The sequence below is a fragment of the Periplaneta americana genome, chromosome 7 (genome assembly GCF_040183065.1).
Source record: "Periplaneta americana isolate PAMFEO1 chromosome 7, P.americana_PAMFEO1_priV1, whole genome shotgun sequence".
NCBI classification, from domain to species: Eukaryota; Metazoa; Arthropoda; class Insecta; order Blattodea; family Blattidae; genus Periplaneta; species Periplaneta americana.
The window spans coordinates 67,102,195-67,130,140 of NC_091123.1; the positions used below are offsets into that span (position 1 = coordinate 67,102,195).

Consider the following 27,946-nt stretch of genomic DNA (forward strand, 5'->3'; position numbering starts at 1 on the left):
ACACATGTCTGCAGCAGAATTGTTTGTATAGTGTAGCCATTTTCAACCGTGTGCCGCCAATGATCCTCTGGTGTGCTGGCAGAGGATGAAATAGTGATGGTTGTCATAGTAAAAATTAGAAAATAAAAGTGAAAAGAATAGTAAGTAAAAGTGAGCCAACAAGAGTTAGCTTTCTGTGAACGTGACACAGGCAACATTCAGTACACAGAGTAGGTGTGCACGCGGCAAAGATGAGAATGACTGACGTGCAGCCAGGGTTGCCAAATCAATAATGTTAGTATATCATACCAACCTTGAATTGAATTTTAATTTAAGGGAGGGGGACAACGATCCATTGCTGCAATCTGATTAAATCTATTGAGTTGATCCTCAAGCTATGTGTATTTCCAACCCCCACCAGCTGACCACACTAAGGTTTGCTGCTTATCCAGGTTTCGAGCAGGCAACCCCATTCTTCCCTAGGCCAATCCCCTCCTTACGTCACCAGCCGGCATTTGGGGAATTATGACAATGGAGAGATGTTGACGGAATGATATAGATGCCTAATATGGGGAAATAGGAGAACCCCGAGAAAAACCCAAACTGCAGCCTTTCCACCGTGAGATCACTATGAACCAACTTAAAAAATATCGTATTTTACATGTTTTTATGAACCATTCATGTTTAGATTTATGGGCTTGCTGCGGAATTTTAAATTACAACTTTAGTGTACCACGTGTTGAAAGAGGTTGAAAAATGCTGGTATAGCGTTTCGTAACTTTAGTATAAAAATATATATAATCTTCAACAGTATCAGCACAAATAAAAACTGCACCAAAGATTCGTTATAGTTTTAACTTCAATAGAGGTAAATTGCTCTGTGATATTTGATAATAATTTTATAGACTGAAATTTCTAGTCCAGCCCTACCAAACAAAAATCTTAAGAGCAGCAGCTACTGATTGGGATTCTGATCCAAAGCTCACATAAGCTTGAAGACTTTATTTTTGGGTTGCCTTCCTGTAGACTAGTTTCTTCATTATCAGTATTACTTCAGTCCAAACTCAAATAAGGATTTTGACGGGTACAGGCAGCCAAGTCTGCTGAGACTGGAATTCTTCATAAAATGAGTTCATCAGCTCATCCTCTTCCTCCCTGGAACCATGTAGACCTGTGATTTATCCTTTCATTTCATATTAATTCAAGTTACTAGCTCGATCTCTTAGTCTCTGTGTTGGCTTTAATAGAAAATGCCTGTAAACATAAGCAGTTCGGGAATTATTGCTGTAGTTCTATAACTAACTTTTAAATAAATTTTAATTGCATTTTTTATATTTTTATACTGACTCTGATTTACTGGAAATACTTTCATTGTTTTTAAGATATCGGTGGTTGGTTTCAGCATGTCATGAAGTTTGCAGATGTAACCAAAGAAGTGCAAGTTACACAGCAGGTGGACTCTGCAAAGCATAACCTGAATTTGCCAGTGGGCAGAAGGAAAGATAATCAAGTAAGCCATTTTTTTTTGTTAATTTCTCATAACAATGTGCTGTCTCTAAAGCAACCATGCGTACAATTTTTCTTGATATTATTCTGTCCTATAATTAAGGAATATACATTTAAATAATTGATTAAATGGCGATCTTACTCGTGTTAATTATGTAAGCATGTGTGGCTTACAGCTGTTTTGGTGTTACCTGACACCATCCTCAGAGCTTACTAGATCTCAGTGCTATCTCAACTTCGCTGCCTGTTGTGTGGGTGCGTTCGTGTGATGAAGAGTTGTGTCAAATAGTGTGTGTGTTCTGAAATTGATCTGTGTGTTGAGAATTTGATTAGGATCGCATCTTCATTCAGAAAACAAATACAACATAGCATACAGAACAGAAAACACACTACAAAGACATCTCAACACGCAAACAACACAAACAAATACAACCACACAGGCATATACAAACTCACATGCAATACGGTAGTTGCGACAGTTTCTACATTGGACAGACAGGCAGATCATTCCAAACTCTATACAAAGAACACATTAAAGCAATAACCAGAGGACACAATACATCTACATATGCCGAACACATAACTAATGCTAACCACACATACAATAACATAAATACAGACATGGAAATTCTGCACATACAACCCAAAAACCAAAAACTCAACACACTAGAACAATATGAAATATACAGACACACTAAAACACATCCTGATCAAATTCTCAACACACAGATCAATTTCAGAACACACACACTATTTGACACAACTCTTCATCACACGAACGCACCCTCACAGCAGGCAGCAAAGTTGAGATAGCACCGAGATCTAGTAGGCTCTGAGGATGGTGTCAAGTAACACCGAAATAACGGTAAGCCACACATGCTTACATAATTAACACGCGTAAGATCACCATTTAATCAATTATTTATATTCAAGTGTTAAACGAAAGATTCAACATGATTATACATTTTGCGTAAACTTTACTAACCAACCAAAATAGTCTCAGATTATACAAGGTCTTTCATAATTCTACCGAAGAAATTTAGGGGATTGTGGAGGGGTCCTAGGCAAGTATTTTGAGATAGGAAACCAGGGTCTGCCGGTTCGAACTTGCATGTAATGGCGTGAAGTATTTTTTGGGGTAGTATGCCACTGATTGAATCTGCATGTGGCATGGCGGTAGATTTGGAAATGTGTTGGATACAATATTGCTATGTCCCTGTGGCACAATCGGTGAACACTGTAAATTGTTTCTGAGGCCGAACGTTCAAACTTCAGCATGTACTTTTTTTTTTTTTTTACTTAAGGTATGTAACTTAAAACTTGTATCGTAACATTAAAATGCCCTCTATAGTTATTTTGTAATGTAATGACAATAATTTTGTTTAGAAGAGTAAGGAAAGAATGTAGTTAGAGAAATTCATATCCATTACACTAGACAAGTTTCAGTATGTTTATCAATTAACTTGTAATTGTGCATAACGGTATCAGTTACAAGTTTAATAGAAAATATAACAACAAAATGGATAAACGAGAAAAGAAAAAAATGTCTCTTTTCGTCTTTCTTAGAGGAAGTAAGCAATGAAATACTGGTAAGAGGTTGTTGTTGTTGTTTAGTCAACTGTCCGCAGACAGGTTTGAACCTTATAAGTAACACCAATAAGGCATCATCATGAGGAAACTAGGCCAGGAGGTAATGGGGTAAGGTGGCCAGTTCCTTTCCCCTTGGAAAGAGGTATTGGGATTAAAAGAAAACTATATTATGACGGTAGGACTAGAACACACTACGGTACCTTTTGGTCTGAGAACAGACTCTTTATCCATATACCACAGCTTCACGCCGATAATTCTCTTTAAAATAGGCACAGTAACGAAATTAAATGAGGGTGAAACAAAAAACAGTGCAGTGGTGTACCGGTACTGTCCCATTATTTACCTGCAGTTTTACAGATTCTGTAAAAGCTTAATTTGGAAACATGGTTAGTTAGTTCTTAACAGTTGGTCTTCATCTAATTCCTAATAAATTCCGAAACCATTCCATATTCCTATTTCATTATAATATGTACTGGATTATGATTTTTAAAATATGTTGTTGTTTGTTGTTTTCTAATGCCAGGCATTTGACAATAAAGTCATTTGACCTCTTGCACTCCAATATTTTTCAAAGATATTATCATGACTAGCCACTGAAGCACAGATTTTGAGGTGTTCCGAATCCATTTCTTGGTTTGAGTTGCACAACGGGCAGTTAGGGGACTGATATATTCCAATTCTATGCAGGTGTTTGGCCAAACAATCATGGCCTGTTGCCAATATAAATGCAGCTACACACGATTTTCGTGGTAAATCGGGAATTAACTGTGGATTTTGATGCAGAGAGTTCCATTTTTTCCCTTGGGATTGAGTTATCAAATTTTGTTTGTTGAAGTCTAAGTATGTAGATTTTAATAAATCTCTTCACAGAGTAATACGTAGATTTAGTAACAAGTCTGTAAGTAGTAGTGCTGCCCTTCTTTGCTAAAGCATCCGCATTCTCGTTTCCCAGGATTCCACAATGGGATGGTATCCATTGCAATACAACTCTTTTATTGAGTGATAATAATTGAGAGATCATTTTAGTTATTTCTGCTGTTTGAGATGAAGGTGTGTGTTTAGAGACGATTGATAGAATAGCTGCTTTGGAGTCCGACAATATAACTGCATTCCTAAATTTATTGATGTGGCATAGAAGATTCCCGAGACATTCACTTATTGAAATGATTTCACTATCAAAACTTGTTGTTCCATATCCAAGAGATCTATAAAGTGAGAAGAGACAGCACGTAACACCTGCACCGGCACCTTGTTCTCTGGAGATCAAGGATCCGTCTGTGTATAAATGAAGCCAGTTTTGTGGAGGGTACCTAATATTAATTGTCTCTAAAGACGATTGTTTCAGCATTTCAGTGTTTACTTCTGATTTCAGTATTTCTTCTGTTAAATTTAGATTATATTCTATATTTAATAGAGTTAAAGGGTTTGGTTTAATTTGTAAGTTTTCTTTTAAATTCGGGGTATTGATTTTCTGTTTTAATTCTTGAACAATGGATATGAAACTTTTTTGAGTTTTCAATCTACAAAGAGGACTGTATGAATGCCAATTGTTACCTGGTAATCTGGTAAGTTTTTCATACTGAATCAGTGCTTTTTCTTCTATTGTCATTTTGATGCTGTTAATATTAGTGAGGAATCTCATAGAATCTATTGGCGTTGTTTTGATTCCACCAGTAATGAGCCTGAGAGCTTGGTTTTGAACATATTCTATGTCGTTTATGAAAGGTGAAGTAATTAAAATTTCTCCGCAGTATGTCAGCACTGGTTGTATAAACATTTTGTATGTAGTGTTCAAAGTATTCCTAGAGCATCCCCATTTCTTTCCTGCTAGTCTTTTTAGAAGGGAGAATCTTTTACGAGCTTTTTCAGAAATGTATTTCAAATGGTTGCTCCATGTTAACTTACTATTTTAAAATATGTAAAGTACTTTAACAGCTGGTAATTTGATAACTCGGAAATTTTTCTATTTTTCGTCGGAGACTCTGGATTTCCTACCTCAAATTGCTTGTCTATAACCCCTCTTATAACGAGATAAATTTCTTCAATTGAATTCTGAAACATCCCATATATATATATCAGACAAGTATCTATAAAAAAATAAGATCCCAACCAGTCACAATTGGAAGCATGATGACACTCAAATGGGCCAGTTCCAATGAAGTACAGGGATATTGATTATAAGTAGTTATAAAAGACTGATTCCTTATTGGGTTGACTTCCTATTCATTGCAGTGGGATGATAGTTGAAATCTTAATAGTTGAAATTTTAAATGTCACTGCGACATGCGTTCTGTAGATCTGCTTCACTATTTCTAATATGTGGTCTAACGAAAGAAAGCTTTAAAAATCAATTTAAGGTATATGTACACCCACAAAACGCAAAGAAATGATGAAAAATTAGAATTTTCAAAATATAACTATTTTAATAGAGAATTTTCTCCCCTTTAATTTGATATAATAATTTTCTATTTATGCCTTATAGTTTCCCATTTTCCAAAATTCTGAGTCATCAGGCACAGTCACTTCCATGAAGATCACTCCAAAAGCAATGCACGTTTTTTTTAATTTATTTTTTATTCTAAATCTTTACAATTTATGGAGGTCATTTGAAAGGTGCGGGAATTATGTGGAAAAGTGACATTGTTTCTGAAGGATGTATCTACATTCTATGAAAATAGCAAAGCTGTAGAATAGGAATGTAATTTTTAAATAAATATTGTGGATTACTTTTGGAGTGATCCTCGTAGCTGTCAATCCCCTCGTCCAGCATTGCTTGTAAAATAAACTTCTTTCTAGTTCCAAAATAGATGTATAGATATCAGGGCATGATCATTAGATTGAAAACACGTTTTCACATAATGAAGTAATTTATAATCTTTTACTGTTAGTCATAAAACTGTAAATTTGTGTGTCAGTGATGTTTTACGTCATTTTAATAAGAGTCCAAAAGTATAAATTAAAATTCTGAGGAGGATGGGCATAAACCCTGGGACAAACGCCATTGCAGGGTTTGTTGCATCAATGGAAAATAAGGACAAAAATGTAAAAAAAATATTCAACACTTGAAGTTAAAACAAGGAGGAGGTATTTGAGAGACAGAAAGAAGCTGAAACTGGACCGACATGAAGCTGCTTAAGGGGTGACATTTATGACGATGGAGTCTTCTAGGCTCTGAAAGTTTGTGGCTCATTTCTTGCAAATAGTAATTTTAGAATATTTAATTCTTTTAAACATGACATCTCAGCCAAATATGGTGATATCAAGAAGATATTGGTGTCATTTTGAAGCTTGAAATGTCCCCCTAGTGCCTGACAATGAGTAAAATAACATTAATATAGTTAATAATTATCTATGGATTTTTACATGATTTATGCAACATAAAATATTAGTATTAAGTTACATATATGGTAATATTTAATTAATGTAAATGAAAATAAAAAATAGCTATATGTCAGGCACTAAAGAATAGTTTTAGCTATAAAACTGTGAAGAAACTGTGGCTCTATCTTAAAAACTATATGAGCTATCATGTTTCAAGTTGTATGTCATAATTATGAACGAAATAATTTTTATAAACAATTTAGACATAATTTCAAGGGATCTGTTTACTTCATCCTCTTTCTGGTACCATTCTCAATTGTATAAACATTTTACAGAGCAAAATTAGGCAAAACAAAATTTTTTTGTATGCAAAGGTGTACATATACCTTAAGGTAGAATAAAAGATAAAAAACCTAGAGAAGGCCTAAAATGCAAGGTCTGTGGACAGTCGGTCACTGTCGTTCTTACAGGTCCCTTCATAACAGTGTTTAAAGGGACAGTCAAGAGGGTTGTAAATCTGTGACATCACCACGGGAACGCTATACTCATTTTCAATCCTCTGCTTGCACTTTCTAGCGATAACCAAGTGATTTAAACATCTATATTTATATATCTGTTAGGGTCACATACACACTGGAGGAGTAAAGGCTTAAGGGTATAACTCCCACTACAATATCTCATTTTTTTTAAATTCAATGATGGTTTACTTTCCAAATTCTTAGCAATATAAAAACTATTATGAATGCTTCATTGTACTTGCTTTTCTATCTCTAACCTTTGTAGAATATTTCAGTCCAATTTTAAAGAAAGTTATTGACGAATACGCATTGTACAATATATTTAATTTATTTTACACTTAAATTTCTGTTTCCGAGCCTCAAAATATTAGTTAGGTCTATATTAAAGTAGTATTCAGTAAATAAAAACTACACATGTGAACGACAGAATTTACATTACGCATGCAAAATGTATTAAATTTCCCTTAATAACACTGGAGTAGAGTGTGCACTAAAACTAATTAATAATAATTAATTTTATACAGAATTGTAAATAAATATTTTGTAAATTAACCCTTTCAGTGAAGTGGTTGAGGAGGGATTTCAATACCAGCGGGGAATGAAAATATCCCAATTTTAATACTGATTTTACAAATAGAACAATTTCTTTCAAGAATGTTTCACAAAATTTAAACTGACTGACCTAGTCTTGTGAAGGACGCGATGTCCTGTTTCCTTCTATTTAGGTAACGAATTCTAAAAAATGTTCGTGCTCTACTGATTAACTTCAATAATTCCGGATCTTCATTTAGAAGCTTTTTCCTCAAAAGTCTAATAAACGGCCTATTACATTCTTTTTTCTTTTGACTGATTTTTTATGAAATTTTCTAATTATAACTTTACACTCTTCAATAAAATTGTTGCCATCCACTGAGAAGAGGGATAAACTAGCCCACCACGTAAAACGATCTCTATCCATCCTGTTATTATTACTCCACCTGAATCTTCTACTGGGGCACTTGTAGGGTGGGGAAGGCGACATCGTAATATTAATAGGCGCAAGCGATTTTTCACTTCGACGTGCAGAGGGTTATTATAAAAAGTCCTATCCCACGAATTTGGAAAAACAGGTTTTCCAGGGCGTCCTGATTGAGTTTCCTGGTCATTATGTAATCAATTCCTTTTTCTTTTAAATCGCTATAGACCAAGAACACTTTCAAGCTCTTGCTAGAGGTAAGGAAGCCATTCTGAAAAGGTAGAAGAGTATTTTTGCTTCTGACTCTCAGTTCTTTTATTGTTTCCTCCATTCTATCTAATATCTCTACTTGTTCTTTGTGGTTAATCCCGAAGACACATTTCAGTTTATTGTGTATAGGATCTTTCGGAATTCCCGAGTTCATTACATCTGTGAAGTCATTTATGAGTTGAAAAAATTCATGTACTTCTTCACATTCGGGTATCAAATATTTAATCAGAGCAGCAGTGTAATGTGAAAAAAATTCCATGGCAGGTGCAACTCTTTGGCTATCATTCTCTTGCACAGTAATGTGACCCCAATGTAACTTCGGGAATAGTTGCAACTCTGAAGAATTGGATTTAATAATCCGTCCAATTACATTTTTTCTACTACATTGCCATTTGCCATTCAATTGAAACCCACTGTTAATAAAATGGTTCCTTAACAACTTAATCAGGAGGGGCAAATCTGCAAAAACCCAAATATTTTTGTCTCAAGCAGGATTTGAAAAGCAGGTTTGATTTACATTTATTTGTAACTTATTCCACAGTCTTCCATTGCCGCCACCCAGATCAGAAATTTGCTCTGAAAACTGACGCTTCAATTTCTGATATAATATCGAACAATAGCTCTATGTTCATTGTTTTATCGAAATCATAATAGATGGGCTGCTTCCACTCACCTGTCAATCCTCGGATCATTACAATTTAAGCACTTCTGTGAGGACCCTCGCGATTGTAACAAATGACACCATTGACATTCATCTCATCAAACAGTAACATTGATAACTTATCCATTTCACTCAAAGACAACCCCTGTTCTTTTAAAATTTTCAGTAACTGTGTAAGAATACCGGGAGAAAAGGGCAATTTTTTTGTCCAACACTTTAGGGTAGCAACGCTTGGTAGAGGATTGTAAGGCTAATGCAGAGATCATGTATTGTTCTTCCCATCTTTGCTTCTTTTTCCCACTAATAAGCATTTTTATTTGCCTTGGAGTGAACACTTTAGCTAATAAATGTTTTACTTTTCCATTTACTAAGTGATTTAAACACTTTCTTTGTCAAATTATGTTTCTAATTTAGACTCTAACTTTTCAATGTCTAATTTAAGTTTTTCATTTTCTTTACTTAGTTCTTCATTTTCTTCTTTTGAGATTCAGCTCCTCATTTTCTAATGAACAGATGAAATATAACACACCCAATGGATCGTCCTGACGCACTATTGTCTTTGCATCTAATTATTGTTCACTTACCTCAGACAAAACCTTTTTCTGCAAGTTCTCTCTTCTACACGTTTACTTCCAGCACTGTTTATCTCACTGTTTTTCACATAGCACACTCGTAAAATCAGCGACGGTTGGGCATTTAAATTCATTTCTTTCTTTGCTGGTATGTTCAAAAGCTCGGCATTCAAATCAAGCTCATAGAAATCAGATGTGAAATGTTCGGAACAACTATGTGCAGTTTCAAGATTAAATTTGTCCTTTCGGTAACACTTAATCTCTAAATCTTTCGCAGCTTTGGATCAGAGGGAAACTTATGATAAATAACACTCGAGCCTTTAATTTTCCTGACACTCGCTCACCACACAATTTGGCATTTTTCATGCTATAATAGTAACAATATAGGCCTATTATAAGTAGCACACTAGCAAAGTCTATACCAAAATCACAAACACACTCCACGTTTTCTAAATTCTAGCAATTACTAATAAAAGCAGCACAAGCCAAGGGGATGAGAGTGGAGTGTGTTCCCGTGGTGACGTCACAGATTTACAGCACCTTCACTTTCTCTTTAAGGCTGTTACGAAGGGACCTGTGAGAGCGATAGCGACAGACCGTCCACTGACCTTGCCTAAAATGAAACTGTGTTTGTTGTGCATTGGTCATTATTAGAGGGCGGATCTGTGTGCGGTTAGAAAAGAAACAATGAATGAATGAATGAATGAATGAATGAATGAATGAATGAATGAATGAAGGAAGTGCATTTATTGATACACAATTATACAAACTCATGTACACAAGATCCTTTGCACGAGCCTATATGGCCATTCGTGCTGTAACTATGCACAGTTTGCATTTTCAAGGAAAACAAAAGGATACTACTAATAATAAAATAGTAAAACAACAGTTATTGTTATTATTTCTATTGTTACCATTAATTATCACAATTATAACTGACCTAATTTCATACCAAATTTCACAAAAATAATAAAACTAAAATAAATATAAAAACTAAACAGGTTAGACGTGTCGCGATCAGTAGCAACACAGTCCATCCATACTCAACTTCAGGGACAACGCACACAGATCCGCCCTCTAGTCATGATTGTCTTTTCTCCTAATTCCATTGTATTTAAATTTTTTTACCTATACAAACTGTTCTGTTTGCGATTAATACAACACAGCGACCACTCTTCTGCTTAATTCTTAAGAGTAAATCATTGTGCGAACGAAACAGAGCAAGTGAATATTTATTTTCACATTATTTTCTCTTCAGCATTGAAGTACCAGTATTATGCACTTGTGTTTGAGCTGTAACAATGTCAGGTTTCTTACCCTGCATTCGAAATAATGTCCCTCTTTTAGTAAAAGAAACGCTACTACTTTTCACTGGTGATTTCTCAGAATTATTGAAGTCTCTACATTAATAAGGATATTACAAATATGTTATATTACCGGTTGTTCTGTATGGTTGTGAAACTTGGATTCTCACTGTGAGAGAGGAACAGAGATTAAGGGTGTTTGAGAATAAGGTTCTTAGGAAAATATTTGGGGCTAAGAGGGATGAAGTTACAGGAGAATGGAGAAAGTTACACAACGCAGAGCTGCACGCATTGTATTCTTCACCTGACATAATTAGGAACATAAAATCCAGACGTTTGAGATGGGCAGGACATGTAGCACGTATGGGCGTATCCAGAAATGCATATAGAGTGTTAGTTGGGAGGCCGGAGGGAAAAAGACCTTTGGGGAGGCCGAGAAGTAGGTGGGAAGATAATATTAAAATGGATTTGAGGGAGGTGGGATATGATGGTAGAGACTGGATTAATCTTGCTCAGGATAGGGACCAGTGGCGGGCTTATGTGAGGGCGGCAATGAACCTTCGGGTTCCTTAAAAGCCATCCAGTAAGTAAGTATTACAAATATGTAATTACCACAGAGATTTTGTTCTGTGGAATATCAATACGATTATCGATACTTGAAATATGAAAATCTCCATTCGCGATGTGTGTTGATGTCCATTGTAATATACAAGTCAGCAGGAACATCGCCAGCTTCCAAGGTGAGAGTGGGGCAGATTAAGATTTTAAAGAGCTTACAGGAAAAGATGCAGACATAATAAACTATAAACATTTGTATTGATAAGAAAATAATTGATATTTAATTAATTTTTATTTTATTAATAGAATAGGAAATACAATACAATATTAAACGAAAAATTCACTATATGGAAGAGTTGCAAATAATTTATAATTATTGAAAAAGTAATTTTGTTGGGTTCATGGCAAATTTTTTCAACTATTATTTGAATAGAGTAATCGTAGTTTTCAAACACAAATTTGTAAATACACTCATCACAGCCAGTCCATTTAATTGGTCCTCTCCCATATTGCTTCGTAGCCATGTCTTGATTCTTCACAGACTGCTGAAAGAACGCTCTACTGTACTGGTGGTATATGACTGGGCGAGAATATCATCAGAGCCTTTTTCGTCGCCAGAAAGAAAGGCCGTCTCCTTTAAGACTTGGGAGATGACAAGGTCTTTTAGTTCTTCACTATTCAGTTTCCTTGTCTTTCTATATTTTGTACAAAAGTTCCAATTCTGCTTCTAGGCCTTCCAAATGGTAAAAGCTATAGAATGAAGCTATCTTTTCATGAGTAACATGTGTGAAGGATGGATATATATATATATATATATATATATATATATATATATATATATATATATATATATGTCGGTGCAAAGGCAGGTGTATTGTCAGTAGAAAACCGTAATTCTAAAGAAGAAATAATAGAATTCATGTTGCTGCGGTGCTGCTGCCTACCGAAAATTCGTGGTATATTCAGATCAAGTCCCAGTTGCTCGACGATTTGATTGCATTCTTTTAACTCTTCATTGGCGATTTTCTTCTTGATCCTCGCGATAGTGCCTAACAATTTCCACAATGCGTCGAATGTGCTGCAGGTTTTGACGATATCCAAGGTCTTGGATTGGAAAGTATTCACTACTAGTTCTAACACTGTAGAGTACTTCGCGATCAAAATGACAGCCATGATGAATAACGACTTACAAGCCACTGAATGTAACTGAAAGGCGCTTTTTCTTGTGGCGGCATTTTCTTCGATGGAAAGGGTTTCTAACGCCTGCATTATTTGTACCAAGTGCTTCTTAAACACTCTGATGCCAGTGGCGACTGATTGGCTGAGGCAAGTGAGGCCGGGCCTCAGCCACTTTGCTTCCTTAAACTCAAAATTTTAGTGGTGTTTAGTCGTATATAACATATTATATTAGTTATTTCACTGAAGCATATAGAGTTATAGAAGTAGAAAACTTTGTGATGTATATAAACCTGTCTTGCAGTAAAATTTGTTCCTGAGACCAGAATCGCTCATGCCGGGTCTGACTTCTGCATTTTGTATGTTTCCACAGGTTTTAAGGTTACACTCGGAAAGCTGAAACTGAGGCACATTTCTTGTGGCCTCGTGGCCTAGCAGATATTCCCCCACCCATCAGCCTTCACTTTTCCCATTCAGAACCCGGTCTTTTATCAATGCTGGTTTCAAGTGTCGGTTGGGATGAGAATAACAGTGGTGAATCGTCGTGTGATCCACTGTGGTTATGTGTTTCGAGAAAAGAGAAATCGAAAGATATGCGAGAAATAATGATTATAATTGTAATAAATTCATTGTTAGAGTATTGTTATTGATAAGAAATAATATTGAAAAAAGGAAAATTTTAAATTAAGACAGACCTACGCCATCACTGACAATTTTTCAGAAAGATAATCTTAAAACGCGAGCTTTTAATGCATCCTGGTGTGAGTAACATAAATGGGTCTTTGGTAATGTGGTGAGAAATAAACTTTTCTGTTGGTCGTGCTTGTTGCTGTCAAAAAACAAAACGAAAACAAACAAAAAAAGAGAGAACAATGTGTGTACTGATACTTCAGCAATCTGAAAAATATTTTCAGGGAAATTTCAACACATACTTCTTTAGTTGAGCATAATATTCGTTGCTTTATAAAAATTAAATAGTTAAGTCTACTGAAATCAACTCACAGCATAGCCACTTATTTGAAGATTGACATATTATTTTTCAATAATGATGATGATGATGATGATGATGATGATGATGATGATGATGATGATGATGATAATATAGTAATAATGTCAATCATAATAGTGTCATCCATAATAAACATTTTATACAGAAGGCAGCCTGCTTGAACTACTTACTACAGGCCTCTCCGAGGATTTCGGTCACCAGCCACTACTGTCTGAATGCACTTCTTTTTCAAACAATCTGGTCCTGCATAGGTGTGGGATGTTTGGTATCAATTTTCTTCTCAATACCGACTCGCGGAAAACGTAATAATGTCCTTTAGGGTTCCTACAGTATTGCAGATTTCCGGTATTGTGTTCAGATCATTTACGACCAGATTTAGTTTGTGTGAAGAGCAATGAAAGAACAATGAGTTTTAATAGTTTTCCCGCAATATTGTTGGACCCCCACATTCTTTGCCATACATCGTAGAACAGCCATCAAAACCCGAGCCCACGCATTTCTCGGGATCCAGTTCTTAGTTTGTGACAAATTGTTTTTGCGTCAAGCACTTCCAGTTCAAGAAAGCCAACAAATTCCTCTTTGATTTCATCAGCCTCTTTGTCAAAATATCGCAACCCTACGGATAATTGCTTCTTTCCCGAAATATCTGCGGTTTCATCTGCTAATAAGCTATACATACACACATATTTCATCTTAATGACGATGATCTCTCCTTTATAGTAGTACCACATAAAGAAACGATTTCATTCTGAATCTGAAGTGGCATTTTTCTTCCCATGTTAAACATGTTTTTTTTTCAGTGATTGGTCTCCCGTACCTATTCGTGAATGGCATGCATTTTTCAGCATTCTCTCGTCATTATGCTTATCCTGAAGCAATAAATCGTTCTCCATTTTTGTTTTTCCTTTTTTTTTTTTTTTTTAATCATTAAATTGTCTAGGAGGACAGCTGCCCCTTGCCGGTCCCTTCTCCCTGTTGACACCCTTGCGAGTCAATTCAGATAAATTTCCTAATGTTGCAATTGATGCAAATAGTTTGTAATATTTCAGATGCATGTGGAGGAATTGCGAAAGGTAAATCAACACATACAAGAAAGGAGCACTGATGAAGAGTGCAGGTACATTTTCAAACACTGTTTATTACAATAGAGGAATAAATTTAACATAAATGATTATAAAATTAATGAAGACTAGCTTAGTACAGTTTTAAGCACATATCAGAAGATACGAGTATTACAGTCATTGCAAAGAAAATGTTTTAAGGGTACAAATTGTACCTATATGTTTTTTTCCTCTTTAAAAGGAGGGCTTAAATGAGTTGCTTTTTCTTTAAACATGTTATTGACGATATTGTTAACTGACTCGATTCTTATATCAATTTCTGCTTAAGAAGGAATCAATAACTTCGAAAATTATATAACAATGACTACAATAAAACCACTATGATCACTTCAAATCATCAATTTGTGTTGTTTCATTAAGTCCTGTAATTTAATTTTTTGTACATTTCAGTGTGGATGCAGTCTTCCCTTCTTTAGAAATGGAAGATCCAGCAAATAATAATTTGATTCCTGATTTGTTAAATTTTCTGGAATTAAGGAGAACTCAGTATCAATCGGTGAAGAACAACTCTGAATCCAAAGGTAAAGATTATTGAATTATTTTATATGATGTTTTATCTAATTCTGACTTCATAAAATATTTTAAGCAATGCTGCATTGAATGTGACCATTTTTAAAACTTAAAGTTTTTTATACTTAATTAAGCTTATATGTTCATCTTAAAATTAACTGATGAGTGCAATGGAGTACGGTATCTTACATTTGTTTACAGCAATACTTGAGGTCCATATTGGATAATTGTTTATAGCAATACTTGAAGTCCATATTGGTTAACAAATGGGATTAAAATTACTCCTGTACCTAATAGTTCGAAAGTTTTGAACGGTCACTTTTCTTGTTTCTATTTCATATTGACGCTCTACTACAGTAATTCTTAGAGGAATATGTCATAAATATCTCGAAGGTGCTAATTTTTATGCTAAATTTCTTAAAATACTAAAAATACACACTATTACGAATTCTTTCAACAAGCAGAAAAATGTATTATATAAAATTATAAAATACAACTATCAAGTTACATTTTTGTATACAGTATATTAAATATGATGAAACATTAAAATTCCTTAAAGTAACAACTTTCAAGGCTTACATACCGTACAGTGTTAGTTGTTGAAGCTTATGAAGTTGAGTCCCTGGGTTAATATATGCAAGTGAAATAAAGTGAAAACATTCGATATCTCACTTTTAATTTTACTCAATTATTACCGATAAAATGACATGCTGTAATTTAAAAAAAAAAAGCTGTATAATGACAACAATTTAAAATATTTTATTTTTAACTACGACATAGTAAAAATAATGTGGTGTAATATTTTTATCCATTTTGAATCTTGCGTACACTACTTTTAACACGTGAATATAATTAATTGATTAGCTAGTGCACTTACTCGTGTTAATTATGTAAGATTTGTGCGGCTTACAGCTGTTTCAGTGCTTCACGCACCATCTTCAGAGCCTACTAGATCTCGGCGTCATCTCTAACTTCCCTGCCTGTTATGTGGGTGTGTTTGATTGTTGAAAGGTGTTGAAGAGTGGAGTCAAATAGTGTGTGTATACTGAAATTAATCTGTGTGTTGAGAATTTGATCGGGGTGTGTTTTAGTGTGTTTGTATACTTCGTATTGTTCTAGTGTGTTGAGTTTTTGGTTCTTAGGTTGTATGTGTAGGATTTCCATGTCCGCATTTATGTTATTGTATGTATGGTTAGCATTGGTTATGTGATCGGCGTATGTAGACGACATACCGGTACTCATACTATACAAAGGAAACAAAAGACAAATACACAAACTACACCAATACATAAACAAATTACACCCAAAACTTCAATACACACTAGAACTTGAAAACAAACAACTCCATAAATTTCCTAGACATCATCATAACAAAAATTGACAACAAACACACCTACAAAATATACAGAAAACCAACAACCACCACCACCACCACACACATACACAACACATCTAACCACCCCATACAACACAAACATGCTGCATTAAGGACAATGGTACACAAATTACTCAACATACCCATGAGCCATTAACACTACAATGAAGAAGTGAACACAATCAAAGACATAGCACAAGAAAACGGATACAATCCAAACATAATAGACAACATCATAAGAAAGACAAAACAAAAACTTAACACAAAAACACGCAAAACACAACACAAACACAAGAACACAAGAAATACATCACACTAACATATGAAAACAAAAGCACACATAAGATCGCATCTTCATTCAGAAATCAGAAATACAACATAACATACAGAACAGAAACACACTACAAAGACATCTCAACACACAAAAAACACAAACAAATAAATACGACCACATAGGTGTATACAAACTCACATGTAATAGTTGCGATAAGTTCTACATAGGACAGACAGGCAGATCATTCCAAACACGCTACAAAGAACACATTAAAGCAATAACCAGAGGACATAATACATCTGCATACGCCGATCACATAACCAATGCTAACCATATACATACAATAACATGTTGTTGTTTTCTAATGCCAGGCATTTGACAATAAAGTCATTTGACCTCTTGCACTCCAATATTTTTCAAAGATATTATCATGACTAGGCACTGAAGCAGAGATTTTGAGGTGTTCCGAATCCATTTCTTGGTTGGAGTTGCACAAGGGGCAGTTGATATTGATATTATTTATTAATAGTTCAAAAGTACATAAACTTAATCTTAAAACTGATACATTCACAAATAATGATAATACACAATATTTACACAATTTAATAACAAATTTTCTATCATATAATTATTCAACTTATGTTGGTTTAACTTACACTTCTGGTTTTAGTGCAAGTTTTCACCCTATCGCATTTATTTTTTACACATTCAAAACTTGTTTACATGCTAAGATAGAAATTCTCATTTTTTTTTTCTATAATAAACAAGTGTATATAAATCGTCCTTGCTGCTATATTCATCTAATTATCTTTTACCACAGTCATATTTATATTTAAATTTCAGTTCCTCGTTTACACAATACTTAACTATTTCATGTAATAAATATCGCATAGAGGTTAGCAGATGCAGACAATATGTGAACAAACAGAATAGCTGAATCAGTACATTCTATGTGAATATGTAGGGCAGTGTCTAACCTCGTGCTTACGCTTGTCAGCAAAATCCTCCACGTAACCTCATTACAGCTGTCAGCTTACTTGTTTAAACACATTATTTGTCAAACTAATTACATGATAACATAAATTCCACTTTAATCAATTCAATCGCATGCACTCATTTACATTCATTGCTATTATGTTTCTAAACATTTATAACTTAGTACCATCCTGTCAAATTAAAGAATAATATTTACCAAATTATAACGTCTTAATCTTTTTATCACTTTTATCATCTATAATAATTTACACCGTTATTACTTAATGAATTCATAAAAGTATTAGTTTCAATTTTATTTATTAAAACTTCGACACTAATAAATCTTATTTATTTTTTTTAAATATGTCTACCATTCTTACTTAATTAATTATTAATTTTTCTAATAGCAGGAAAGTTTATTCGTTGTTGCTGCCTATCTCTTAGCGAGTAAATTCTTTCATTAACTATATCCTTGTTCGAATTAGATTGTTCATATCTATTTCTATTAAAGTTCCTATGTGTCATTTTACCTCTGAGAAAATGTTCGTCACCTGCATCGACCTCATTGTTTGCTCCAGCAACGCTTCTCCTTACAGTAGACGTTTCACTTCCTCTCAAGCACCACGAACTTCCACCAGACTGTGTCACCAGATCTTCACTTGCACTGACCTCATTAGTTGCTCCAAAACCGCTCCTTCTTGCTATACATCCACTCGAGCTCCTCGGACTACCCTCCCTGGTAGCCTGTGGTACACTTCCCCTAACAGCATCCTCTCTAGCTCCTGTAACTTCTTCCAAACTAGGTTTTACAAGGGGCAGTTAGGGGACTGATATATTCCAATTCTATGCAGGTGTTTGGCCAAACAATCATGGCCTGTTGCCAATCTAAATGCAGCTACACACGATTTTCGTGGTAAATCGGGAATTAACTGTGGATTTTGATGCAGAGAGTTCCATTTTTTCCCTTGGGATTGAGTTATCAAATTTTGTTTGTTGAAGTCTAAGTATGTAGATTTAATAAATCTCTTCACAGAGTAATACATAGATTTAGTAACAGGTCTGTAAGTAGCAGTGCTGCCCTTCTTTGCTAAAGCATCCGCATTCTCGTTTCCCAGGATTCCACAATGGGATGGTATCCATTGGAATACAATTCTTTTATTGAGTGATATTAATTGAGAGAGCATTTTAGTTATTTCTGCTGTTTGAGATGAAGGTGTGTGTTTAGAGACGATTGATAGAATAGCTGCTTTGGAGTCTGACAATATAACTCCATTCTTAAAGTTATTGATGTGGCATAGAAGATTCCTGAGACTTTCACTTATTGCAATGATTTCACCATCAAAACTTGTTCCATATCCAAGAGATCTATAAAGTGAGAAGAGACAGCACGTAACACCTGCACCGGCACCTTGTTCTCTGGAGATCAAGGATCCGTCAGTATATAAATGAAGCCAGTTTTGTGGAGGGTACCTAATATTAATTGTCTCTAAAGACAATTGTTTCAGCTTTTCAGTGTTTACTTCTGATTTCAGTATTTCTTCTGTCAAATTTAGATTATATTCTATATTTAATAGAGTTAAAGGGTTTGGTTTAATTTGTAAGTTTTCTTTTAAATTCGGGATATTGATTTTCTGTTTTAATTCTTGAACAATGGATATGAAACTCTTTTGAGTTTTCAATCTACAGAGAGGACTGTATGAATGCCAATTGTTACCTGGTAATTTGATAAGTTTTTCATACTGAATCAGTGCTTTTTCTCCTATTGTCATTTTGATGCTGTTAATATTAGTGAGGAATCTCATAGAATCTATTGGCGTTGTTTTGATTCCACCAGTAATGAGCCTGAGAGCTTGGTTTTGAACATATTCTATGTCGTTTATGAAAGGTGAAGTAATTAAAATTTCTCCGCAGTATGTCAGCACTGGCTGTATAAATATTTTGTATGTAGTGTTCAAAGTATTCCTAGAGCATCCCCATTTCTTTCCTGCTAGTCTTTTTAGAAGGGAGAATCTTTTACGAGCTTTTTCAGAAATGTATTTCAAATGGTTGCTCCATGTTAACTTACTATCGAAAATAACTCCAAAATATTTGGATTCATAAATCCTAGGAAGGTGTTGGCCATTGTATAGGATATTGAATTCTCTTTCTTTTTTACCGAGTGAAAATATTTGGTAGTTACTTTTGCTTAAATTGAGTGTCATCAAATTTGATGTATTCCATTCATGTAGTTGATTTAGAGCTTTAAGAGCAGAATTTTGAATTTTGTCTCTATGTCTGTAAGATCCGGAAGTCCACAAAACTATATCATCTGCAAATAGTGCTGTTTTCATGTTTGATTCCTCTAATAGGGAGTGTAAGTCATTTATATAAATATTGAATAAAGTTGTGCTGAGGACAGCGCCCTGTGGTAGACCTTAATATGTTTGTCTGTAACTAGAAAGTGAGTTATTGAATTTAGTGGCAATGAATCTTTGACTAAGGAATTCTGATATCCATCTGAATATATTGCTGGAGATACCTAATTTCTGGAGTTTTAGTAATAATTTATTTCTCCAAACAGAGTCATATGCTAACTGAAAGTCAATGAATATTGCCAAGGTATCTTCTTTCTTGTTAAAACTGTCTTTTATTTCTTGGCCGAGGTGTATGACTTGTTCATTGGTAGAGTGTAGTTGTCGAAAACCGGCTTGTCTTGGTGATAAAAGATTTTGGGATTCCAAATACCAAGTTAATCTGTTGGAGATCATGGACTCCATGGTTTTTGCTATCATGCTTAATAGTGCTATTGGTCGATAACTATTATCATGAGCAGGTTTCCCTTTTTTGTGAATTGGTACAATGATTGCTTTTTTCTAAGCTGCAGGAATTGAGGTGTTCCATGATAAATTGAAAATGGATAAAAGTACAGACTTGGCTTTTTCCCCCAGATGTTTAAAAAATTCGGAATGAATGTTGTCGGGGCCAGGAGATTTCTTGGTTTTTAAATTTTGTATAGCTAGAGTTAATTCTTTGGAAGTAAAATTTTTATGAAATATTTCGGGTTTTGTACTAGTAATATTGTTTTTATTATTTTTATGTAATTCTCTTTTGATAAATTTGTCAGTTTTTTTGATATTGGGATGTAATCTGTGAGAGTTTGAGAAGTGTTTATTAAATGCGTTTGCTATATCTCTACTATCTGTTAGTGTTTTGTTATTATGAATAATAGGTTGGCTAGTATTTTCCTGTGTATTGGAAATATTCTTCAGAAATTTATATGTTTTAGCGCTATCGGTTCTGTAAATAATATTTTCAATAAATTTATTGAAACTGTTCTTTTTTGCTGTTATGATTGCTTTTTTAAGAATGGCAGTCTTCTTCCTCCAATCTTGAGTATCTTCTGGTGTTTTGCTATGTTCTGCTTTGGTTCTTGCTTTATCTCTATCTTGTTTCAATAAATTCAGGTTTTCTGTCCAGAATGGGGTGTATTTTTTTGGTTTGCCTCGTGGAATGTGCTTTTTTGCAATTTTAAGAACAGATTCACAGAAATATTTGTTCAATCTGAGTTTGTATTTTCCATTAGTGGTGTGTTGACCTTGAGATGTTCGTCGAGTTCTGTTGTAAATAGTTTCCAATTCGCTTTCTTAAAGTTCCATGTTGTTTTGTTATTGTAGGGTGCCTGTCTTCGGTTTTGGTGGAGATGGATAGAAGCAATGATGACTCTATGGCCAGATCCAGGGTCTTCAATTATTTTTTTCTTGATTTCGTGATGGATATCTGATGTTACTAGTAATAAGTCTGGATTTGTACTAGAACCAGAATAATGAATGAAAGTAGGGGAATCTTCTTTTCTGTAGACAAGTTCTGCGGTTGTAGTATTTAGGAGGTCCATGATCATTATTCCAGGTTGGTTTACATTATCGTAGCCCCAAACATATAATAACATAAAACATAAATGCGGACATTGAAATCCTACACATACAACCCAAGAACCAAAAACTCAACACACTAGAAAATACGAAATATACAAACACACTAAAACACACCCCGATCAAATTCTCAGCACACAGATCAATTTCAGTACACACACACTATTTGACTCCACTCTTCAACACCTTTAAACAATCAAACACACCCACATAATAGGCAGAGAAGTTCGAGATGACGCCGAGATCTAGTAGGCTCTGAAGATGGTGCGTGAAGCACTGAAACAGCTGTAAGCCGGACAAATCTTACATAATTAACATGAGTAAGTCCGCTAGCTAATCAATTAATAATATTTTATGTATAAAAAACTATAAAGACATATTTTAATTATAAAGAAACACAGTATCAAGAACAGTTTTTTTAATGATATGTCATTTAGGATGAGTTCCCCTGGAAGCAGGACTCAGCGGAGACATTCTTGTTTTACTCGTGGTTTGTTTACTACCATATTACCCCTCTTTAGTCCATTGTCTATACTTATTCTAGCATATTTTGGTAAAAGGCTTTGGCTTGCTTCATCATGTAGCTAGGAACTCCACTATTTATCATTATTGACCACAACTTATTACGTAGTACTTCATTAAATGTCTTTTCGGAATCCACAAATAACATGAAAATATGTATGTTTAGTCGAGAGTCCGAAGACTGGTTGTAACCTTATAGTTACAAGTTAAGGTCACAAGTGACACCATCGACTGTTGAATAATGAATATACTGTACAACCATAACAAGAACAACAACTTCTGAACTCGTGTTCTAATATTTGTTTAATATATGTTCGCTAATACTGTAATATATAATCTTCGTGGACAATCAATTAAATCCCACAACACTAATTAAAATGGATTTGAGGGAGGTGGAATATGATGTTAGGGACTGGATTAATTTTGCTCAGGATAGGGACCGATGATGGGCTTATGTGAGGGCGACAATGAACCTCCTGGTTCCTTAAAAAACATTTGTAACTAAGTATGAGGATTTGAGTATATTCACATCCGCAAATCACTTAACTAAGAATAATCCCTATTGAGAAAGCATGTTCAATTGTCAACGGAATAAAGTAAAAGAAACTTTTGTCTATATAGGTTTATGACAGGTGATTTATGGTAGATCATTTCAAACTTACAGATAGTGGAGCTTTTGAGATTGCCAGGAGAGTGGTGACACCCATATTTTTGTGTTCAAACCAAAACAAAAATGCAAATAACAGATGTTGCAGGCAAACATTTTCACTTCGCAGCAGAAATGTTTTTGTTTAAGAATCTTCATACTTGTACATCTTACGACCTTATAGACAATGTTCTTTCATATGTTTAATACTATCAAAAAAATGCCGGTAAAATGCACTATATCTTTTTATTTTAGATCCAGTCAGTGGGACCTTACTGGGGAGGAATTCCATATCTGAATTTGTTAATAATTACAAACTTCCCTATAAAAGCACGCACTAGTCTTTGCTGACAATGGACGCGAGCAATTTACTATTTGGTATTTACTCACTGATTCATAATAGTATATTTTATATATGCAATCACGAAGATAAGATTCAGTAATTTTAATTATTTTTTGATCATTCAATTTATGTCCAAATAATCAATAATTTAAAATTTGAAAGTCTACTTTAATCTCCACCATTATAAAGTAAATGTCTTCTGATTATAACAGCTGCTAGGTTGGAAACGGTGATGTTTAGTTGGGATTTTAATTTTGTGTAGTGCAGGTTTTGCGTCTTACTTCGTCTTAGAATACTTAAAATTGTTGACTCGTGATTTGGAACATTTCGATTACCGGTACCCCTTTCCAAGTATAGGGTATACCGGTACATTATTCGTCATATTCATTCTACTGGTAGCTATATTGCATGTCTACCAGCATATTTATGTTTATTACTTTCAGGAATCTTTAATTTTATTTCTACAATGTTTGCTTACTTTATTATTCACTTTCTGATACAGTAATGTGTACATTGATTTTGTCATTGTCCTCAAAAATTAAAAAGAACTAAATCAATTATAATTAATGTCATAGCAAATTAGATTAATTTCAATTAATATTGGAGAACTGAAGCTAATTATAATTCATATTAGAACTAAATCTAATTTTGTTTACATTAGAACTACTGTATATTAATTTCTTAGTCATCAGCATCATCATCGTCCTTGCATGTATTGGGCCTAGGCCCATTTCAGTCTCTTGCCAACGCTTGAATGGTCTGCCCAAGGATCTCTTGCCTACAGGATGGTAATTTAAAATTTGGCGTGGAATTCTAGAACAAGGCATTCAGATGACATGTGATTTCTAGTTTTGACTGTATTTCTGTAGGTATTCCGTAATCAGTTCAATCTGCAGTTGTTTCATAATGTCAAAAATTTTAATGTGATCCATTCTCGTGTATCCCACTGTACGATGCATAAATCTCATTTCTGCCGCCGTTAATCTTTGTGAACCAATATTACGAATCATCCAAGCTTCACTACCAAAAAAGAGGATAGGTCTGGCCAATGTTTTATAAATTCTGGTGCGCGTGTGTTTTTGTACTAAGGTTGGTTTGAATATCTGATTAATTATCCCCATTGCTCTGTTGAATTTAATAATTTTCTCATTCAAATCCTTTTCTTCTTCATATGAAATTTGGTAACCGAGATAACTAAAATTTTTGACTTGTTCGATCTTATTATTGATGCATATTTTGCTACAGACTGGTTACTTTCCTAAAAAAGCCATCACTTTAGATTTGTCAGTTGAAATTTCCATATTGAGACTTTCTGCCATTTGATTAAAGTTGTAAACCAAAACGTTGTAAATTATCTTCTGAAGTTGCCATAAACACAATATCATCAGCAAATAATAAAGTATCTATTTGGGACAAACAACTTATCGGTATACTTCCATGTGGCTTCAATCTCCATTCCTTAATAATGTGATTCATGTATATTATAAATAATAGAGGAGATAAACTACAACCCTGTCTCACTCCTTGATTTATTCGTTTCCATTCTGAATATTTGTTTTCAATCCTAACCTGTATATGATTATTATTATAAATATTGTAAATAGCTGTTATTAATTGATTTGGAATACCATCACGTGCTAAAATATTCAATAATTTGTTTCTATCTACTCTGTCGAAGTCTTTCTTCATATCAATAAATGCCAGGTGGGTTTCAATATTAAAGTCTCTGTTTTTCGATCAAAAGCTTCAGTGTAAAATATCCATCTGCACATGATCTGCCTTTTCGGAATCCATTTTGTGCTTCATCCAGTGTAGTGTCATAAAATTGGTTCAATTTAATTTTTAGTAATTTGGTATAAATTTTGTAGCTAGAATTGAGAAGGCTTATTCCTCTAAAGTTATCACAGTTGCTTATAACATCTTTTTTGTGTACTGGAATTACTATTGCTCTTTGCCAACTTTCTGGTGGAGGATTCTCATCATTAAATATTCTGTTCAAGAAAAGTAAAAATCTATTATTAAAAGCATCTCCTGCATACTTGAATAATTCCAAATTGATACCATCTTCCCCAGGTGCCTTATTATTTTTATATTGTGATAGCATTATTTGTAGTTCATTCAAAGTAAAATTTTCCATGTCATCATTATAAGAATTTGAAGAGCATAAAATTGCATTCTTTTGCTGCCATAAATCTTGAAAATAATGAGCCCATGCCTCCAAATGGATTGTATTAATTTTAACTCTTTCTTGTACCTCTCCATTCAATTGTTTCAAAATTTTAAATGTTTTTGGGTCTGGTCTAGTAATATCTGTTTCCAACTGAACAACAAAGTCATTCCAACATTTTCTATGATTTTTCCTAACTTCCCTCTTTGCTAATGCTCTTTTCTTCCTATATTCCATTTCATCAACAAGTGTACCAGTTGATAGAAATTTTTTTAATTCTTTCCTCTTATCAGTAATAATTTTGGCTACATTATCGTCCCATTTCCTTAAACCACGTTTCTGTTCCATTTCTTTTTAGTTCCTAGACTTTCCTTTACCGCTGTAGTTATAATAGACTTCAAATTACTCCATTCTTCCTCAATATTACTTCCTATTTCTGTATTTAGCAAATTAACTATTCTCTTCTCATAGAGCCACCGAATACTTGGGTCATTAAGTAGTGAAATCTTAAAACAACATGTCGGTTGTTTAATAATTTGTTTATTATTATACCACCTTGGAGGTGGTATTACAACAAAGATAGATCGATAATAATAAATAATAAAATAATAACAATAATAAAAAGTAAACGAATTCGTCTACAAAATCTGGTATGTGATGCAACAACAACAACTTAATGACTGTTTTTCAAATGTTTTAGTTTACTGCTTATAATGGAGCTTGGAATTTTATTATGCTTTAAGACTTGTCGTAATTCTGTGAGTGGACAAATGGCAATTATGTGATGTTCTTGTTTGATACGTGTGGTACTGGTAGTTTAAATTGAATTTGAATTTTGATTTATTTTTGAGTGAAATACACTGTTTCTATAATGTATATAGAAGACGTGGGTAAAATTTTTAATTCTTCAAAAGTTGTTTTACTCTGTCCTCATCAGTAACTGTTTAATATAATTTTTACGATTGTCTTTCATAGCTTACAAATTTCCGTAATTTTTGCTTGTTGCACCTTTTGAGGGTAGGATTGGGCACTGTTATATTAACAAATTTGCTGTATTTTAAAATGTAGAATAATTTTAAATGAATCGGTAAATAATATATTTATGGTCCTTCCATTAATCTAATTGCAGAGAAAGAATTCAGTGATCGGTTGAAGTTGTTAATGGAAGAAAACACTTTAATTCTGCAAGAGAGTGCCAATTTGAAAGATACTTATTACCATGAAAAGAAAAAGGTAATTTTTATTTCCACTTTTCTTTTTTTTCTCTAATTACGTGTGTGAAGGTGGTTGATGAAAGTAAGGCGCTTGAAACCAAGTGTTGTCTAAATGTTAACCTATATGAGCAATGAACTCGTGTTTAATTAATGGAATGAAACATGGATGTTGCACAAAAAGAAATAGAAATAAGTGCATATAGACAGGGCTGGGCAATATTTGAAATACATTTGTATTTTGTAATTTGTAAGGATTTTCGAAAGTATTTTGTATTTAAATACCTACATAAATTTGATGTATTTTGTATTTAAAATACTCAAAATACTTTCTTTTTCTTCTTGTCCTTCAAGTTTTGGATTTGGATTTTAAGAATGAACTTTAGTCTTATTTGCCTACCCATTTCAGATGTGCTAGCCCATACACTTAGTTTTCTTGCTACAACTGATTTCCTTAATGCCCTAAAGAGATCTCTAACAGCATCAAGGATCCATCATCCAATTGCTAAATGTTCAGCATTATGGAATGCGTTAGGATACCCAAATCCTCAGAAATTATATCAGCTGTCTTGAAATATTCATTAAAGTTTCCTTGCCCAACTCGATGGAATTCTCTTTGACTCAATCTCTCAAATATTGCAATTCAGCAGTGTACCGGTATGTGAAAAACCGGGATTGCCAACCTTCAAAGATGTTGAGTTTCAGTACCTTGAAGGATATTGTGCAGTTCTGAAACCCATTGCCATAGCCCTTGATTTAATGCAAAATGAGAAGACGTGCTATTATGGCCAACTTTCCTCCACATTAATTTTCCTCAAAAACAGATTACATATTCTGTTCTTCTATCCAAAGTAACTCCAATCCTAAAGTTCGCTTTCATCAAGATTTAAAGTGATGTTTGATCTGACCCCAGAAGCAAATTGAGCTATTTTGGCAGCTTGCTTCCACCCATCATTTAAGATGAAATGGCTACCTGACACTACCTCACCAAATGATAAGAAGAGGATACAGAATATGTGTGTGAAATCAGCTGAGCAGTTCTTTGCTACACTTTTGGTCAGTTCAGATGATGAAGACGATGAAAACAATTTTTATGTTTTCAACTCAAGTACAACAGACTTTGAAAATAAAAAAGAAAAGAACTTTTCTACTACGGAGTATGAGCTCACACAATTCTTCAATGGCAAAGGGACAACTCTGTGCACTCTTGCTTTTATAAAGTACCGTATAATACAAGTTTGTGTTCCTCTGTAGAAAGACTGTTCTATTTTGCAGGATTTATTCATTCACCAGCAAGGGGATCCTTAACTGATGAAGGTTTTGAGAAACTGTTTTTTTTTTAAAAAGGGAGCAGTAATTATTCATATGTAGCATAATTTGATTGCTGACTGGGAAAAGGAAGAATGTTCAGTTACAGTAAATAATTTCGAGGGAAAAATTGTTCCGAAGCCGGGTATCGAACCCGGGACCTTTGG

At 34.1% G+C, this 27,946-nt stretch overlaps 1 protein-coding gene across 1 annotated transcript in view; it reads left to right on the forward strand.

Moving 5' to 3' along the window:
• LOC138703178 (kinesin-like protein KIF23) overlaps positions 1-27,946 on the forward strand; it is a 68,939-nt gene that overhangs the window by 17,520 nt on the left and 23,473 nt on the right. The window contains exons 5-8 of the mRNA XM_069830851.1: positions 1,382-1,489; positions 14,469-14,536; positions 14,931-15,061; positions 26,390-26,493. Coding sequence (XP_069686952.1) covers positions 1,382-1,489; positions 14,469-14,536; positions 14,931-15,061; positions 26,390-26,493 — 411 coding nt within the window. The remainder of the gene's footprint in view (positions 1-1,381; positions 1,490-14,468; positions 14,537-14,930; positions 15,062-26,389; positions 26,494-27,946) is intronic.